Genomic DNA, 15249 nt, shown 5'->3' on the forward strand with positions numbered 1-15249 from the left:
AGAAGTCTAGGGCCCCATTGTTCTATGGGTGCTGGGTCATACTGTCTGAAACAGCTCTCATTGGTATAAACACAATGCGTCAGTCTCAGCATTCTAGGGGTCTCTTCCTGTCTCTGTTCGGCCCCGCATACCACCACCCCCCCCCACTCCCCAGCCCTGACATTGCAACAATGCTCTGGCGACAGGATCACCAATTGTCCCTTGAGGATTTGAGGCTGAGCTCAGTGCTGGCGGCTCTCAGACAACTGTGGGCATGTGTCCTCCACCAGCCACGCTGGCCAAGACGTACAATGTGTTCTTCATTAAGGGCTACACAGGGGGTCTGAATTACAAGGAAATAATTCGATCTAGCAGGTTAGGGTGAAATTGCCAGCCAAAAGAACAATTCATGAGATCATCCAAACCTGGATGTGAAATTAATTCCATACATGGTAACTCACCACAGACCACCTTGTTTAAATTTGTTTTTTCCTCCTAATAGGATCTTCCTGGTATCATTTGTGTTCCAGACAATAGGAAAACAATACAACCAACATGCTGGAAATTACATTAAATTTGAACTACAAAGAGTTACAACAGTAGTGTGGGCTTTAGGCAAATTGTGCCTGTTATAAACCAATTCGTTTGAGTTGATGAGTCAAAGCATGCTTTTTAACAGTATCACAACCTAGTAGGAAAAATGGAATTTTGGTCAGTGTGACTGAACCAGAACTTTCTGAGGCACTCTTGTTTCAAGCTCAAGCCCGGGTCCATAGGACTGTCCTCTCCCAGTGAACTGGTATTGACTCTGGGTTCCTATGAGGGCTTCCCTGGTGGCTCAGATGGTAAAGAATCTGTCTGCAACCCAAGAGACCTGGGTTCGATCCCTGGGTCGGGAAGATCCCTTGGAGAATGGCAACCCACTCCAGTATTCTTGCCTGGAGAATCCCATGGACAGAGGAGACTGATGGGCTACAATCCATGGGGTCACAGAGAGTAGGACACGATTGAGCGACTAACCCTTTCCTTTCCCATGAGACAAGGAGGTGCTTCAAGCCTTTGTCATCCTTGCTGATCTACCCAACCCAGAGTTCAGAATCCAAAATGAATCTGTTCAGAATCCCTGTCCTTGTGTACATGCTTGGTCGCTTCAGTCATGTCCGACTCTCTGCGACCCCATGGACTGTCGCCGGCCAGGCTCCTCTGTTCCTGGGATTCTCCAGGCAAGAACACTGGACCGGGTTGCCACTTCCTTCTCCACCCTGTCCTTGAGGAATTTACAGATGAGATACTGGGGAAACGTTAACACAGACAGAGCAGCAGTTAAGAGCATGAGACAGCCCATCATGGTGGCCTGGCACTCGAGCTTAATGGTGGCCAAAAGGCTGGAAGTGATTGCAGGGCTGAGTGGGCCTCAGAGCCCACCCGGGGCTGGGCGATTCCAATCAGTGGTGCTGACTAAGCACAAACACCCGGTGGTTGTGATCAAGTGTCACATCACATAACTAAAACTAGCCTTCAACACAAGAAAGAATGGGAACTTAGCCATCTGGGCTCACCTAGTCTTGGCATCTGGCCCTCTCTTATGGAGACTGACTGGAAAAAAAAAAAAAAAGAGTGCTGCATTCAACCGCCTGTGTAAAAACAGCCCCAGTCCCAAGTGGCTCTGCTCACTCATTTAAAGAAGACCCCCTCCCCCCTACTCCAGTTGGAATTTCCCAGGCCTTCGGTGCCCCCACCCGTGTCTGAGATGCTCACTCAACCAGGAGATGGAGTGAAAGAGAACACCAATCCTGTTTTGCTCCTTACAGAGAACTGTGGGAAGGCTTCTGTGCAGAGAGATGGACGCCAAAGGGTGATTTCAGGGTTGCTTTTGCCAGTTTACCCTAGCATTTGGGTTTAAATCCATAGAAAATACAAATCAAATGATTCAGTTACCTAAAACTGCATAACAGATCATCCCCAAAGATGGAAAAATATAATTTCTCACAATTCTGTGGGTTGACGAGACTTAGCTGGGTGGTATCTCTTCTCCACAAGATGGTAGTTGGGGCTGTGGTCATCCAAGACTTTATTGGGCTGGAGTGTTCAAGATGGCTGATTCACATGGCTGCTGGTTGATGCCGGCTGTCTTGTGGAGACAAGCTAGGAACTCAGCTAGGACTATTGACCGATGTGTTGTGACTATGGCCGTGGCCTCTCCACGTGGCTTGGGCTTCTCACAGCATGGTGGCTGGGTTCTAGTGAGAGCTGGAAGAAGAAGTGACCCAACAGAGAAGAAACAGGAGGCTGGACCCAGAAAGCTAGGTATGGAACTGCCACAATGTCACTTCTACCAGATTCTATTGATTTAGCAAGAACAGGGCCAGCCCAGTCTCAAGGGGAGGGGAAAGAAATGCAGTGGGGGGAGTGACCATTTACAGTCATTGTAGTCCCCATTCAATCCTAATGATTGCCTTTCTGTAGAAATCAATGTGTCCTGATCTTTGCCCGAACAGGCCACATCCTCTCAACCTCAGTCACCTTCAGCACTCTTGCTGAGGAGACCCCCAAACCAGGCTGACTCCCAATTGAGTTTCAACCATTGTTAGGGAAGTTAAAATGGGGGTAGTCTTGTTCAGGCTTCAGAAGTAGGAAAGCAAGCTTCTGACTGACTTCGGACCTTGCCTGGATCCTGCCTGGACTACATGCCTCCCTGCAAGCACAGTAATTGTTGTTTTTAAGTCACTCAGTTGTGTCCAACTCTTTTGCAACTCCATAGACTGTAGCCCGCTAGGCTGCTCTGTCTATGGGATTCTCCAAGCAAGAATACTAGAGTCAGTTGCCATTTCCTTCTCCAGGGGATCTTCCCAACTCAGGGATTGAATCCAAGTCTCTTGCATTGCAGGCAAATTCTTTACCATCTGAGCCACCAAGGAAGCCCAGTATGTGGATGTGTGTGCTAAGTCGCTTGAGCTGTGTCTGACTCTTTGTGACCCCATGAACTGTGGCCTGCCAGGCACCTCTGTCCATGGGATTCTCCAGACAAGAATACTGGAGTGGGTTGCCAATTCCTCCTCCAGGGAATCTTCCTGACCCACAGATCAAACCCATGTCTTTGTCGTCTCCTGCATTGGGAGGCGGATTCTTTATCATTAGCACCACCTGGGAAGTCTCAATATGTGAATACACATTGCCAAATTGTCCTTCAGAAAATTGTACCAACTCACGTGAGCATGTGCTAAGTTGCTTCAGCCACATCTGATTCAAGACTACCAATGTACGGTCCTTGTATCCAATGTACTAGTGTATCAAGTAGCTAGACGACAGCGGGCAGAGATTTGGCTTGAGGAGCTGGCTTGTTGCTCAAAAAGAGAGTCAGGCAACCCTTCCTTATATCCTTCTCCTCCTCTTTTCTGAACAGTCTGATAAAGGTCATCCATGACCTCCTCATGCCAGATCGTAGGGGCTCTTTTTCTGTCTTTTCTTGCTTTGTCACTTCCCTCTGTGGCAGCTGACACTGTTAACCATCCTGATCTCCCCTGGCCATCATTTTCTTACCAGGGCCATTCCTTCTCAGATACCTGTATGAGCTCCTATTCTCTGTGTCTTCAATGATGGTGCTTCTCAAGTCTTGACCCTTGACCTTCTGCTCTTCTCTTACTCTATGGGATCTGTCTGGAGGATCTTCTTAAGACACATGTCACCAGTTACCACCTACATGCTATTGCTTATCTTCTCTTAAACTGTGATGTCTTTCCTGACCTTTCATGATGCATCCTCAGTTACCAACTGAAGGTTTTTCTCTGGATGCCCTGCAGGCATGTCAGCCTTGACAAGTCCAGAACTGAACTCATTACCAGCTTGCTCTTCCTCTGTATTTACTCTCTTAATGAATAATACTGCCACTTATCTGGCTTCCCAAGCCAGAGCCCAGGAGCCAGCCTAGATGGTCCCCCTCACTCCACCCCTATATCCATTTGGCGATCAGGGCCTGTCCAGTCTACCTTCTTTATGTTCCCTGTTCTCCCTCCTCCCATTGCCACCCTCACTGGGACCCTCTTTATCTCTACTCCATTGTAAATATCCTTTATTACCCGTTTCTGTGTGTTTAGTTGCTCAGTTGTGTCCAACTGTTTGGGACCCCATTGACTGCAGCCTTCCAGGCTCCTCTGTCCATGGGGATTCTCCAGGCAAGAATACTGGAGTGGGTAGCCTTTCCCTTCTCCAGGAGATCTTCCCAACCCAGGGATGGAACCCATGTCTCTTGCATTGCAGGCACATTCTTTACTGACTGAGCCACCTGGGAAGCTTACCCACTTCTTGGGCCTCTACTTCTTCTCAGGATGGTATACTAAAGAAACAAGGGGAAATGACCATGATGGTGAGGGCATACTTGTAACCAGAAAGAACAGAGAGATAAACTGACTCTTCCATATGGGCCATGAGGACAGGGCTATTTACAGTTCTCTCTCTCTCTCTTTTTGAATATTATTAATTTTTTTTTCCCATTGAATTGATTTCTTTATTTGGTCTTTGGGAGAGTCTCTTTTTTTTTTTTTTTTTTAAACTTTACACATTGTATTAGTTTTTCCAAATATCAAAATGAATCCGCCACAGGTATACATGTGTTCCCCATCCTGAACCCTCCTCTCTCCTCCATCCCCATACCATCCCTCTGGGTCGTTCCAGTGCTCTAGCCCCAAGCATCCAGTATCGTGCATCAAACCTGGACTGGCAATTCGTAATTTATCGGATCTTAGTTGCAGCAAGCAGGATCTTTTAGTTGTGACATGTGGGGTCTAGTTCCCTGACCAGGGATAGAACTCAGACCCCCTGCATTGGGAGCACAAAGTCTTTAACCACTGAACCACCAGAGAAGTCCCTACAGTTCTTTCTGTTTACCACCAAGAAACTTCATGACAAAAGCCAAGGCCAGCCTGGTATCTCAGTGTCAGTTCACCAGCCTTGGTTCCTGACTACTGACATTGTGTGTGCCTTTTTGGGTCACTGGGAGTCCTCGCCCGCCATCATCCCCTGGTCCTCTGAGGAATCTAGAGTGGAAGGTGTAGCATGAGGTGTGTGGGAAATGTGTAATCCCTTCATGAGAAGTAATTCTCCCACTTGTGGGTCCTTCTCACCAAATGAATCCCAAGAGGCATTAGGAGCCGCAGACACTTGGCTTTGTGGAGAAGGCATATCAAAAATGATGATCCTGTTATCTGAGTGGCCCACAGGGGCTCCCTGGCCCACATCTCTGAGAACATTCAGTTTGGAGTAGTACTTACTTGTGTGCATATTTTACGACTGCCTTTAAGAAACAAAAATTCCCCAATGCCAAACAGGGCTGTGCCTTATTCATCTCAGCCTATTTTTCTTCTCTGCACTTTTATCTGGCACACAGTGGTTGATCCATAATTATTGTAATAACTCATGTTTATAAGGTACTTGCTCTGTGCTGAATACAGTTCAAAACACTACATGTTTTTTTTAATTTTTGGCTGTGCTGGGTCTTCGTTGTGGTTGGGCTTCCTCTAGTTGCAGTGCAGGGAGCTTCTTATTGTTGTGGCTTCTCTCGTTGCGGAGCATGGACTCGAGGGCACGCAGGCTCAGAAGTTGTGGCACATGGATTTCATTGCCCTGTGGCATGTGGAATCTTCCAGGGCCAGGAATTGAACCTGTGTCCCCTGCACTGGCAGGTGATTTCTTAACCACTGGACCACCAGGGAAATCCAAAATGCTCTACATGTCTTCATTCATAAAACTCATTTATTTAACCCACGTAACAACACTGCCACCTTCACTTTATTTATTTATTTATTTTCATCTTCACTTTATAGCTGAAGAAAGTGAGGCTTGGAAAAGTTATGGGAACTTAACCTGAAAATACAGGGGGAGTTAGTGGAAAAGCTGAGCTGAACCTAGGCAGTCTAGGAATCCCAACTCTTAACCATATCCAACACTGTTTTCTTGGTACAAGATAGATCAGGATTATATACCGGTAGCTGGGAAGGTTGGTGGTGATGGTAGAAGCTGTGATCGTGGAGAGGGTGGTGGCTCATAAAGCCTCAGCTATCACAGGGACTTACCCCAGGAAAAGGAACCATGCAAACTGTGTTCCTACAGCACTTTGGTTGCAGGTTGGTTGAACCAGATCACCAGATTAAGGAAAGCAGGAATTCAGAGTAGCCATTCTTTTCAAATCAAAACCTGGATCACTGGTCTGTTTCCCCATGATGCTTCTCATACTCACTGTGAAAGCAGAAGAAACTGAAATTGATTTCTAATGAAGTGTATCTGTTTCTGTCTTCTTGCATTTCCCCCTCTGTGTATCTGGTTGGCATTTTATCTTCCCAGTTGGATCGGAAGCTCTTTTATGATAGAGACATTACTTGAAGCTTCAGGGGTTCCCCATAATGACTAAGTCAGGGATAGAGATTCAATCAATATTTGCTGATTGGTGGATAGGTTAAGATTTGAGTATGGTCAGAAATTAGAAGGCAAGATATGTTTAGCCAGACATTTCCAGGCTAGTACTGTCTTCTTCTCCTAAGACAGAGGCAGTGGCTATAGTGGGGATGAACCCTTGAACAGCTGCTGTGTGTTATGTTGTGATGACTGTGGAAGCTACTCTGGTTCCAGGCGAAAAAAAAGAGTCCTGACCTTCTCTGATATCAGAGATAACCCCAACAGCTAAATTCTCCTTGGAATTCACATCCAAGCCTGATCTTTGCCAAAGCTGAGGCCTTGATATTGCTCTAAAGTTGGTGAAGAAGGACCTAGTTCTTTCCCCCTGCACTCTGGGGATGAGGAAGGCTGAATGGCCAAACACCTTTCTGGAAAATGACTACACATATAGATTTAGTGGCAGGCTCGAAAGGAAACAGATGTTAACCGCTCATTCCTGATGTTGAGGTGAAAGCATCTAGAAACTTACCTGCTGGGAACACTGAAGCTGTTCCCAACATGGATACTTTCTCCAGAACATTCCACTTCCTCCATTTTTCTCCAACATATCTTGGCTTCCTCACCCACTTTACTTCCCCCTCATCACAGAATACATATTTTATTGAAACTGTTTATAATTTGCATACAATCTAAAAAATCTAATCCAGAAACTCTAATTATCTTTGCATCCAATAATTATAACCTACACATGTGGCTCAGTGGTAAAGAATCCACCTGCCAATGCAGGAGACTCAGGTTCAATCCCTGGGTCAGGAAGATCCCCTGGAGAAGGAAATGGCAACCCACTCGAATATTCTTGCCTGGGAAATCCCATGATCACAGGAGCCTGGTGGGCTACAGTCCATGCGGTTGCAAAAGAGCTGGACAGGACTTGGCGACTAAACAACAACACAGGTTGAAACAATATCTTCAGCTGCTCAGTGATCGGTCAGAATGAAATTTAACGTCAGACGTCAATCTACTTTTAAAACCATGTTTAGTTGAAATAAATGAGTTTTGTTCACAGCTTTTCTCTGTTCTTTTTTTCCCTAAAGGCTGTCACCTCTGTTTCCTTTACTTTATACTTTTGAATCCAAATTTCTGATCATCTCTATTGTCCGCTTTCTCCCACCCACTTAAATAACGCAGTCTCCTCTCTTCTTGGAGCTCCCTTATAGTTAGAAGTAAAATTTGAAGGAAAACTAAACCAAGATGGCCTCCATCTGTAGCCACTTCAGTTGTAAGAATCAGCAATGCCCTGACATTTAAAATCCACTCAGGATGACAAAAGTAGGGATGTGGCAGTCAGGCTTCTGGTTCTGTTATCACCAACAAAGGATGACCCCTCTACTGCCTAATTTTCTCATTATTCATGCTGAAGGAAAGAGGGCTTTTAAAAATAGACTAATTTGGGATCAGCTTCCCTTGTGGCTTAGTGGTAAAGAATCTGCTTATAATGCAGGAGACTTCGGTTTGATTCCTGAGTCGAGAAGACTCCCCGGGAGAAGAAAATAGCAACCCACTCCAGTATTCTTATCTGGGAAATCCCATGGACAGAAGAGTCTGGTGGGCTACAGTCCATGGGGTTGCAAAGGATCAGACACGACTTAACGAGTAAACCACCACCAGCAATTTGGGATCACTGGGAAGCTTTCTTTCTTTTTTTTTTTAACCTAGGTAGTTTTGTGACTCACTCAAGATAACTTTGTGTTTCATCAGACCCTTGAAACTAAAGACTGAAAGGATTAAAGAAAACCAAACAAAACAGTACAGCCTTCATAAATCTCTGACCGGTCTATGACTTTGGAGAGATTTCCTCACTGATTTAAGCTTCACTGTTTACACTGAAAGGAAGAACTAGCACATGACTGTAATGAAGCTTGTCCCCCACAACTCCCTCCCAGAAGGCAGGTAACTATTGGGTTTTCTCCCTAAACAGTGATTCTTGCTTCTCTGAAGACTACTCTGTCCTGTTCCAAAGGGGCTGAGTTGAGGCAGTCATATCTGTACAACAGGGATCAGGGGTGAACATCCGTCCAAGGTGAGCCAAGCAGTAGCTCCTTCCCACAACCCAGGGAATGAAATCAACGGAGAGACTCAGGGTTCCCTCGGGTGATTGTGAACTTGGTAGCCAGGTTCTCTGGTTTGTGCAATTGAGAAGGAGTTGGTATGGAGAGAGAAATGATTCACACATTCAGAGAGGGGAGGAGAACTGAGAGAGAGAGAGAGAAGGAGAGCTTCCTGGTTTCCGCATAGCCTTGTACTTCCTGACTCCAGTCCACTTCTGCATTTTTGCTCTTAGGTTCTCTGAAACTCCTTGTAGTTTTTGAACATATTTCCCATTGCTGGTTTGAATAGTTTTTTTCAGAGTACCACTGACATATATATATATATATATATATATATATATATATATATATATGCTTTATAATGTACATATATATGTATATATACATATATGGAGAAGGAAATGGCAACCCACTCCAGTATTCTTGCCTGGAGAATCCCATGGACAGAAGAGCTCAGTGGGCTACAGTCCATGGGGTTGCAAAGAGTCAGACACAATTAAACACACACACACACACACATATATGTGAATACACTGCCATGTGTAAAACAGATAGTGGGAAGCTGCTGTATAGCACAGGGAGTTCAGCTTAGTGCTCTGTGATGACCTAGAGGGATGGGATAGGAGGAAGTGGGAGGGAGGCTCAAGAGGAAGGACATATATGTATACTTACAGCTGATTCACTTTGTTGTACAGCAGAAACTAACACATCATTGTAAAGCAATTATCCTCCAACTTAAAAAAAAATACCCCAGGAAACAAGTTTTCAGGTACAGAGAAGATAAAATAAGAATAATAAAAATGGTAATTATTAAAGCCACCTCATGTGAAGAGTTGACTCATTGGAAAAGACTCTGATGCTGGGAGGGATTGGGGGCAGGAGGAGAAGGGGACGACAGAGGATGAGATGGCTGGAAGGCATCACTGACTCGATGGACATGAGTTTGAGCAAACTCCAGGAGTTGGTGATGGACAGGGAGGCCTGGTGTGCTGCAATTCATGGGGTCACAAAGAGTCGAACACGAAGACTGAGCGACTGAACTGAACTGAACTGAAAGTTGAAAAAAGATGATTTTTAAGTTTTTATAATTCACAGCCAAAGAATCCTAATTGATATGAGTAGTATTTTCCTTGCAGGTATTTGATTTTAAAAATTCACATATTAGAGACAAGATTTGAATTCAAGCATACCACTAGTAATAGAGGTATTAATGGTAACATAAATTTAGACCTGCAATGCTCTTAGAGATCATCATTTTACAGATGTGAAAACTGAGGCCCAGGAAGGCTAAATCCCTCTCCAAGGTCACATCTGTGTCTGAACCAGGTCTCTAGACTCTTGACTCCTAGATCTTCGCTTTTTCCCTCATTCCCACTAACTTTGATTGCAATATTGTATTTACTTTCACAACTTAAACATTAAAAAAAAATAGACTCTCAACTTCCGTATATCCTTAGTCCTACTCTTTTGGATGAGACGTTGAAAATTTAAGATATTAAATGACTTCAAAAAGACTGCACATGAACAGAAGTAGAACTAGTTTATTTACAGGCAGAAGGTTCCGTTCAATAGACCAGACTTCCCTGTCCATGCGTTCAGGCCAGCATTGATCCTGTTAGGTGGCAAATCCATCATGGCAGGGTTTTTGGGGTTATTCATCTACTCAACAAACATTTATCAAGTACTTACCATATTAAGGGACTTCCCAGGTAGCTCAGTGGTAAAGAATCCGCCTGCCAATGTAGGAGATGTAGGAGACTCGGGTTCCATCCCTGGGTCAGGAAGATCCCCTGGAGGAGGAAATGGCACCCCACTCCAGTATACTTGCCTGGAGAATCCCATGGACAGAGGAGCCTGGCGGACAGCAGTCCACAGGGTCACAAAGAGTCGGACACCACTGAATGAGTATGCACACCCGTACCATATTAAGGTGGGCACCGTTCCAGATCAAGAGATACAACAAGAGGTAGATTCAGTTGGTCAGCCTCTTGAGGGTAAGTGAGCTTCAAGAGCTTTACCTGGTATATGTATATTTGGGGCTGTGGGTGGGATCAGTCAGTGAACATGTAGAGTGTGTGAAGGTGACATAGGTATACTACTAAAGGCATGGGGTTTTCTGACAGTGTCACAAGAATACAGCATGCTGCCCAAAGCTGAGTGGGATAAGTGAGGGACTGACTAGTGACTGAGAGAGACAAACAACAATCTACAATGCAGGCTTTCTGAGGAAAACACGCTCACCTCTCATGCTCACTTCCTGGTCTAACTTTCCCTCCAGCTAGAATGTGGGTTCTTGAGGGTGAAGTAATTTCATTTGTTTATTTATTTGCTGCATTCCGAGCATACATCAGAGTGTGCTGGGGATCCAGTCAAGGGAGCTTTTAGTCATGTTAAGAAGTTAGAATGTAAGAGGAAAGCCTCCCCAGCAAGACAATCGATCAGTGAGTCTCAGCGAGATGAGCTGGAACTTGGGTGGTGTCCACCAGAAATCAGGTCTAAGGAAGTCTTTGCTTTGAGCCAGATATTACAAGCCCCTCCCCATGGGACATTTTTCTGTGATTGTGAAAATAAAGGAAGCTGTCTGGGGGTGAGGACTGGAATTGAATCTGCTGGTCCAAGGAAGAGATGTTCATGCAAAACTGGGATGCTGGGGGCAAGATGGTGGGTCTTCGTGGGTCCAAAGTCCTCTGAAGTAAAGGGGGGCTTTTGACTTGCTGTGTTTTTTAAGAAATGCCCCAGTGCCCCCTGGGATTGAAGGTACAATCATCTTGTTAACACTAATGAGGTATATTATCATAAGTGTCAGGTTAAGCAGTGAGATTTAAATTTTATTTCTTCAACAGGTTTATCTGTCATTTTGATAGATCATTCATTTGTCCATTTGTTCATTTATTGAGTGTATCATTTATCCATTTATCAAGGACTTATATTGTGATGGGGAAGGTTGGGAAAGACCCAAAGACACATGATTTTGCCATTAATGACTGCTAATGAAAAACTGTTGGCTTTTCCTACCATTCTTGGCCATGATGATAACAAGTGGCCTTTGGAAATTAAAAGTTACAGAACAGAGTCTGGCCAGTTGCACAGATAATTCAACAGCAGCAAGATTTAAAGACCAATCAGTTGGTCTGGATCACATTTCCAAGGTCACTAGGAGTCCTAAAAACCTATGTATAATAAGGTAAGTTTTTCATTAATCTATTTTTATTTTATGGTGCAGGAGATTGGTTGAAGCTGTCAAAAAAAAATCACCATTGAGAATGTTGGCTTGGCCAAAGAATACTAGGACACCTCAGAGAGGTCACCCCAGGAGAGGGGAGGAGGGTCCTTGTCACAGCCTGAAGGGTGGTGTCTCACCATTGATCTTTGGCAAGTTGTGCTGGAAAGGGCTGGTCAGAGTTCCAAAGCGCAATATTATATTTCCAATTAAAATGTAAAAACAAACCTCTTCCATAAAACACATTGGCTTCAGCCCTGGGAAGTGACTACAAAGCCTGCTGCTGATTGAGAAAAGCTGAAAGCAGACACTGTAATTGATAAAGAAGATAAGTCAATCTGTGTCCTTTAAAGAATAATGAGTTCCATTTTTCATCAAAAAGATCTCCCTGTGCTGAAGAAACATTCTTTCAATAAATCTACTTAATGGTTTCCCTCTAATGATATATAACATGGCAGGCCACCCATCATTTGCAATGCTAATTCAACCCAAAGGAAACCCAACCAGTTCCCAGGAAAGGCTGCTGGAAAACCATCTAAAGGGAAAAATTCGAAAGGCCTTTTGGGGCTCCTCAAGTAGGTAGATGGATGGGAATTTGAATACATAGAGTCTCACTAAACTTGAAACTCGATGCAAATGTCCATCCACTACCCCCACGGCCACTCCTGTGTGCTCACCTCCAAGGATGACTTGTCAGATGGTTCCAGAGTAAATACCTCAGATGCTTGGGCTGTGAGAAACGATGAGCTTTGTTTGTTTCCTGAGCTCATCCATCTCCCACAGCCCGGCCAGCCTTGGTGGTGTTGGGACCGTGGGCTGTGGGAGGCACTTTATGGCGTTTGGGAAACTGAAGATGTGTTTTAAAGATCCTGTCTGAGTGATGCTGACAGGGCATGGTCCCTGCCCAGCCCAGGGCCAGAGCCTCAGGTGCTGAAAGGCCCAGGGGGAAGGAAGGGCCTGCCCCCTTTCCGAGGGTGTCATGTAGGACCCTCCTCACCTGGTGCCAGGCAGCAGACTTATTGTTTGACCTGGCTGATCTTCGTGAATCCCAACTTTACAAATGGGCTGTTATCTCCACCAGGGCCCAGACATTAGGGAGCAAAACCCATTTCCTCTGAGGGCACCCAGCCCTCTCGATGCTGGCGGACTTCCCCGCCTGGGAGTCGTTAAGAACAACCCTCCAGTGATTTTCTTCTGTTGCTGTTTGTTTATCCTCCAGTCGCGTGTGAGTCAGCCAGATCATGACTTGTGGTGGTTTTGCTTGTGAAACCTTATATAATTCTAGGCCTATTGTCACGTTGGGCCGAGCAGTTAGACCATAGAGTGTTTTCTCATTGCACAATGTTGGCAGATCAATAGGGAGAAAACCTGAACAATGAGGTGACGCTGGCTGGTCAGGAACCTGGCTCCGAGTCACCCAGGGAGGCAGCCCTGCAGTTTCGCAGAGGCAGCCTGGTAGCAAGAGAAGACTGGACGTCCCCTTCTGTCACCACTGTGCAGTGACGGGGCCCGCCTTCGGGACGGGTGACACTGGGGTGACGTTTCAGAGAGGAGAGCGAAGCAAGGAAAGAAGAACAATGACCACACTTCACACAGAAACCGACCACATTTTTTTTTTTACTGCGTTGTCTTCACCCTGGATTCCAACATGCTGGTCCAGAGCATGGCTGGCAAGACCTCTATGGATCCTCTGACTGGCTTTCCTTCCCCGCCATGTACATTACTGCTTTTGATCCCACTCCGTGACCCAAGTGCAGAGGCAGTTATCAAAGAACACTTTGGATGCAAACAGTGAGCGGCTTACAACACATGGATGGGGTGGGAGCGATGTCCACCACGAACGTGGAATCCACATAAATGGCTGGAGAGGCAAGACGCCTCCTCAGTGGCTAATAGGATGATGGCGTTCAAAACCCACAACTGGTTTTTGTTTTCTTTCTGAATTCCTGGCGTCTATTGAAACCAGTTGTTCCTACCCTTATTTCATATGTGTAATCACAAGTCTGACCTGATTTCCACCATGGTTGTTGGCATACATCTTTGAGTGGTGCACCCTGAAGTTATTCATACTGATATAGGATGAAGCTTACAAACATCTGCATTGAAAGAGAAACTGGGGTGACTCTATATGAAGACAACGACCATCACATTGCACAGCACATCGTTGGTTAATCTTGGAATCATCAGGCATTATTTAAAATGAGAGAGAATAGAAGCGAACACAAGTGCCACGAGAAAACAATCCTAACAACAGAACCAAACCCAATTTCTCTATTCATCATTGAAAAACCAAACCCAATTTCTCTAACACTTTTCATTAATTGTTATTTTAAGCTCCAGTAGCAGGATCGGATTTCTGCTGCCTCTGGGCAAATGAGTTATGATCTGATCTCAAGTTCCAAGGGAAATGCTCAAAGTTTTATTTTCCCCCAGTTGAATAAACAGTCCTATGTCTATTATCCCTTGTGTTAGAATAGTGTTGTCTTCACATAAGACTCAAATCATGGTATTAGTCATTCATTTCCTTGAACACAGACACCCTCATGCGTGCTGACAGGTTTATAAGGATGCGGTGGCAGCGCGGTTATGGGAGCTGCTAGATGACCGACCTTGATTTCTTGCAGTCCTGAGCGATGGAGCCCGGGTGTGTCTGGTTATTGTTCGCTTTCTCTCCCAGATGCTGGGCTTGTCTGGAAGATTAATACATTAACAAGAGCTGAAGGTCCAGGGTTGCACATCTTCAGACATGTTTATTAGCAGATGGCACACAGGATTCAAAGGTCACCACAAAAGTGACATTTTAAAGTGAAACAACAATATTTATGTTCAGATAGTCTACTGATGAGATCATGTGGAAATGGTTTTGATTAAATTAGCTTATAAATGGTTGCCAATCTATAGACAACTTAAAATGCCACGTCTGTTTACCAAATGTTTTCTTCTCACGCTCTCACCCTTTAAATATTAATGACCAAATGCTGTTTTTTCTTGGTCAGCGTGGGGGGGTGGATAAGCTTTTTTTAACTGTAAGATCTGTATATTTGGTTTTGACTTCCTGGGTTATCTGACTTTTCCTTTTTTTTTTTCATTCTAAAAATGTTATCTCCTGTATGAGTTCTGAAGTCTCACCTGCTATTATTCCTGCTTGGAAAGAATTTGGATTCCACTATGGTAAATACAATGGCTTGCAATTTCTTTAGTATAAATTGGGTCTCTGGAGGGACCTAAAGTTCAGTCCCTCGGATCAAACGTTATGTTCAATATCATAAAAGAGGTATGAACTGGATTTCAGAAATTCTTATTAAAGCTGCGATTTGGCCTCTGCAGCCCTCAGAAGCCACAGTTTTGTGACAGTGTGTGCTAGCGTTTCATATAACAACGCAACGTGAAAAACAAAATGCAGCCAAAGGGAGAGAACCCTGCTCTCATCTTCTTTTTTTTTTTTTTTTCCTTCTCTGTTGTGCCTACAACCTAGCAGGGCTTTGAGGGAAAAATTTTACCTCAGAAAATGGTTTAGTCAGAGAAGGCTCAACAGTCTGAAATCAAAGTCATCTT

General features: G+C 44.7%; 1 protein-coding gene and 1 long non-coding RNA gene across 8 annotated transcripts in view; both read right to left on the reverse strand.

The window, feature by feature from the left end:
* Positions 1 to 6028: 6028 nt before the first annotated feature.
* Positions 6029 to 12650, reverse strand: LOC129627232 (uncharacterized). Its single transcript, XR_008702497.1, has 3 exons — positions 12372 to 12650; positions 10164 to 10264; positions 6029 to 6210 (listed from the first exon to the last, which is right to left on the reverse strand). It is a non-coding gene; the product is annotated as an uncharacterized LOC129627232 (long non-coding RNA).
* Positions 12651 to 13275: 625 nt separating this feature from the next.
* STAU2 (staufen double-stranded RNA binding protein 2) overlaps positions 13276 to 15249 on the reverse strand; it is a 305621-nt gene continuing 303647 nt past the window's right edge. For 3 of the 7 annotated variants that reach the window (XM_055546281.1, XM_055546279.1, XM_055546280.1), the window contains one exon: positions 13276 to 14384. In XM_055546281.1, coding sequence (XP_055402256.1) covers positions 14291 to 14384 — 94 coding nt within the window. In that variant the 3' untranslated portion in view covers positions 13276 to 14290. The remainder of the gene's footprint in view (positions 14385 to 15249) is intronic. The other 4 variants (XM_055546278.1, XM_055546277.1, XM_055546275.1 and 1 more) reach the window with 2 other exon arrangements.

The sequence above is a fragment of the Bubalus kerabau genome, chromosome 14, assembly GCF_029407905.1.
Source record: "Bubalus kerabau isolate K-KA32 ecotype Philippines breed swamp buffalo chromosome 14, PCC_UOA_SB_1v2, whole genome shotgun sequence".
Classification (NCBI taxonomy): Eukaryota; Metazoa; Chordata; class Mammalia; order Artiodactyla; family Bovidae; genus Bubalus; species Bubalus kerabau.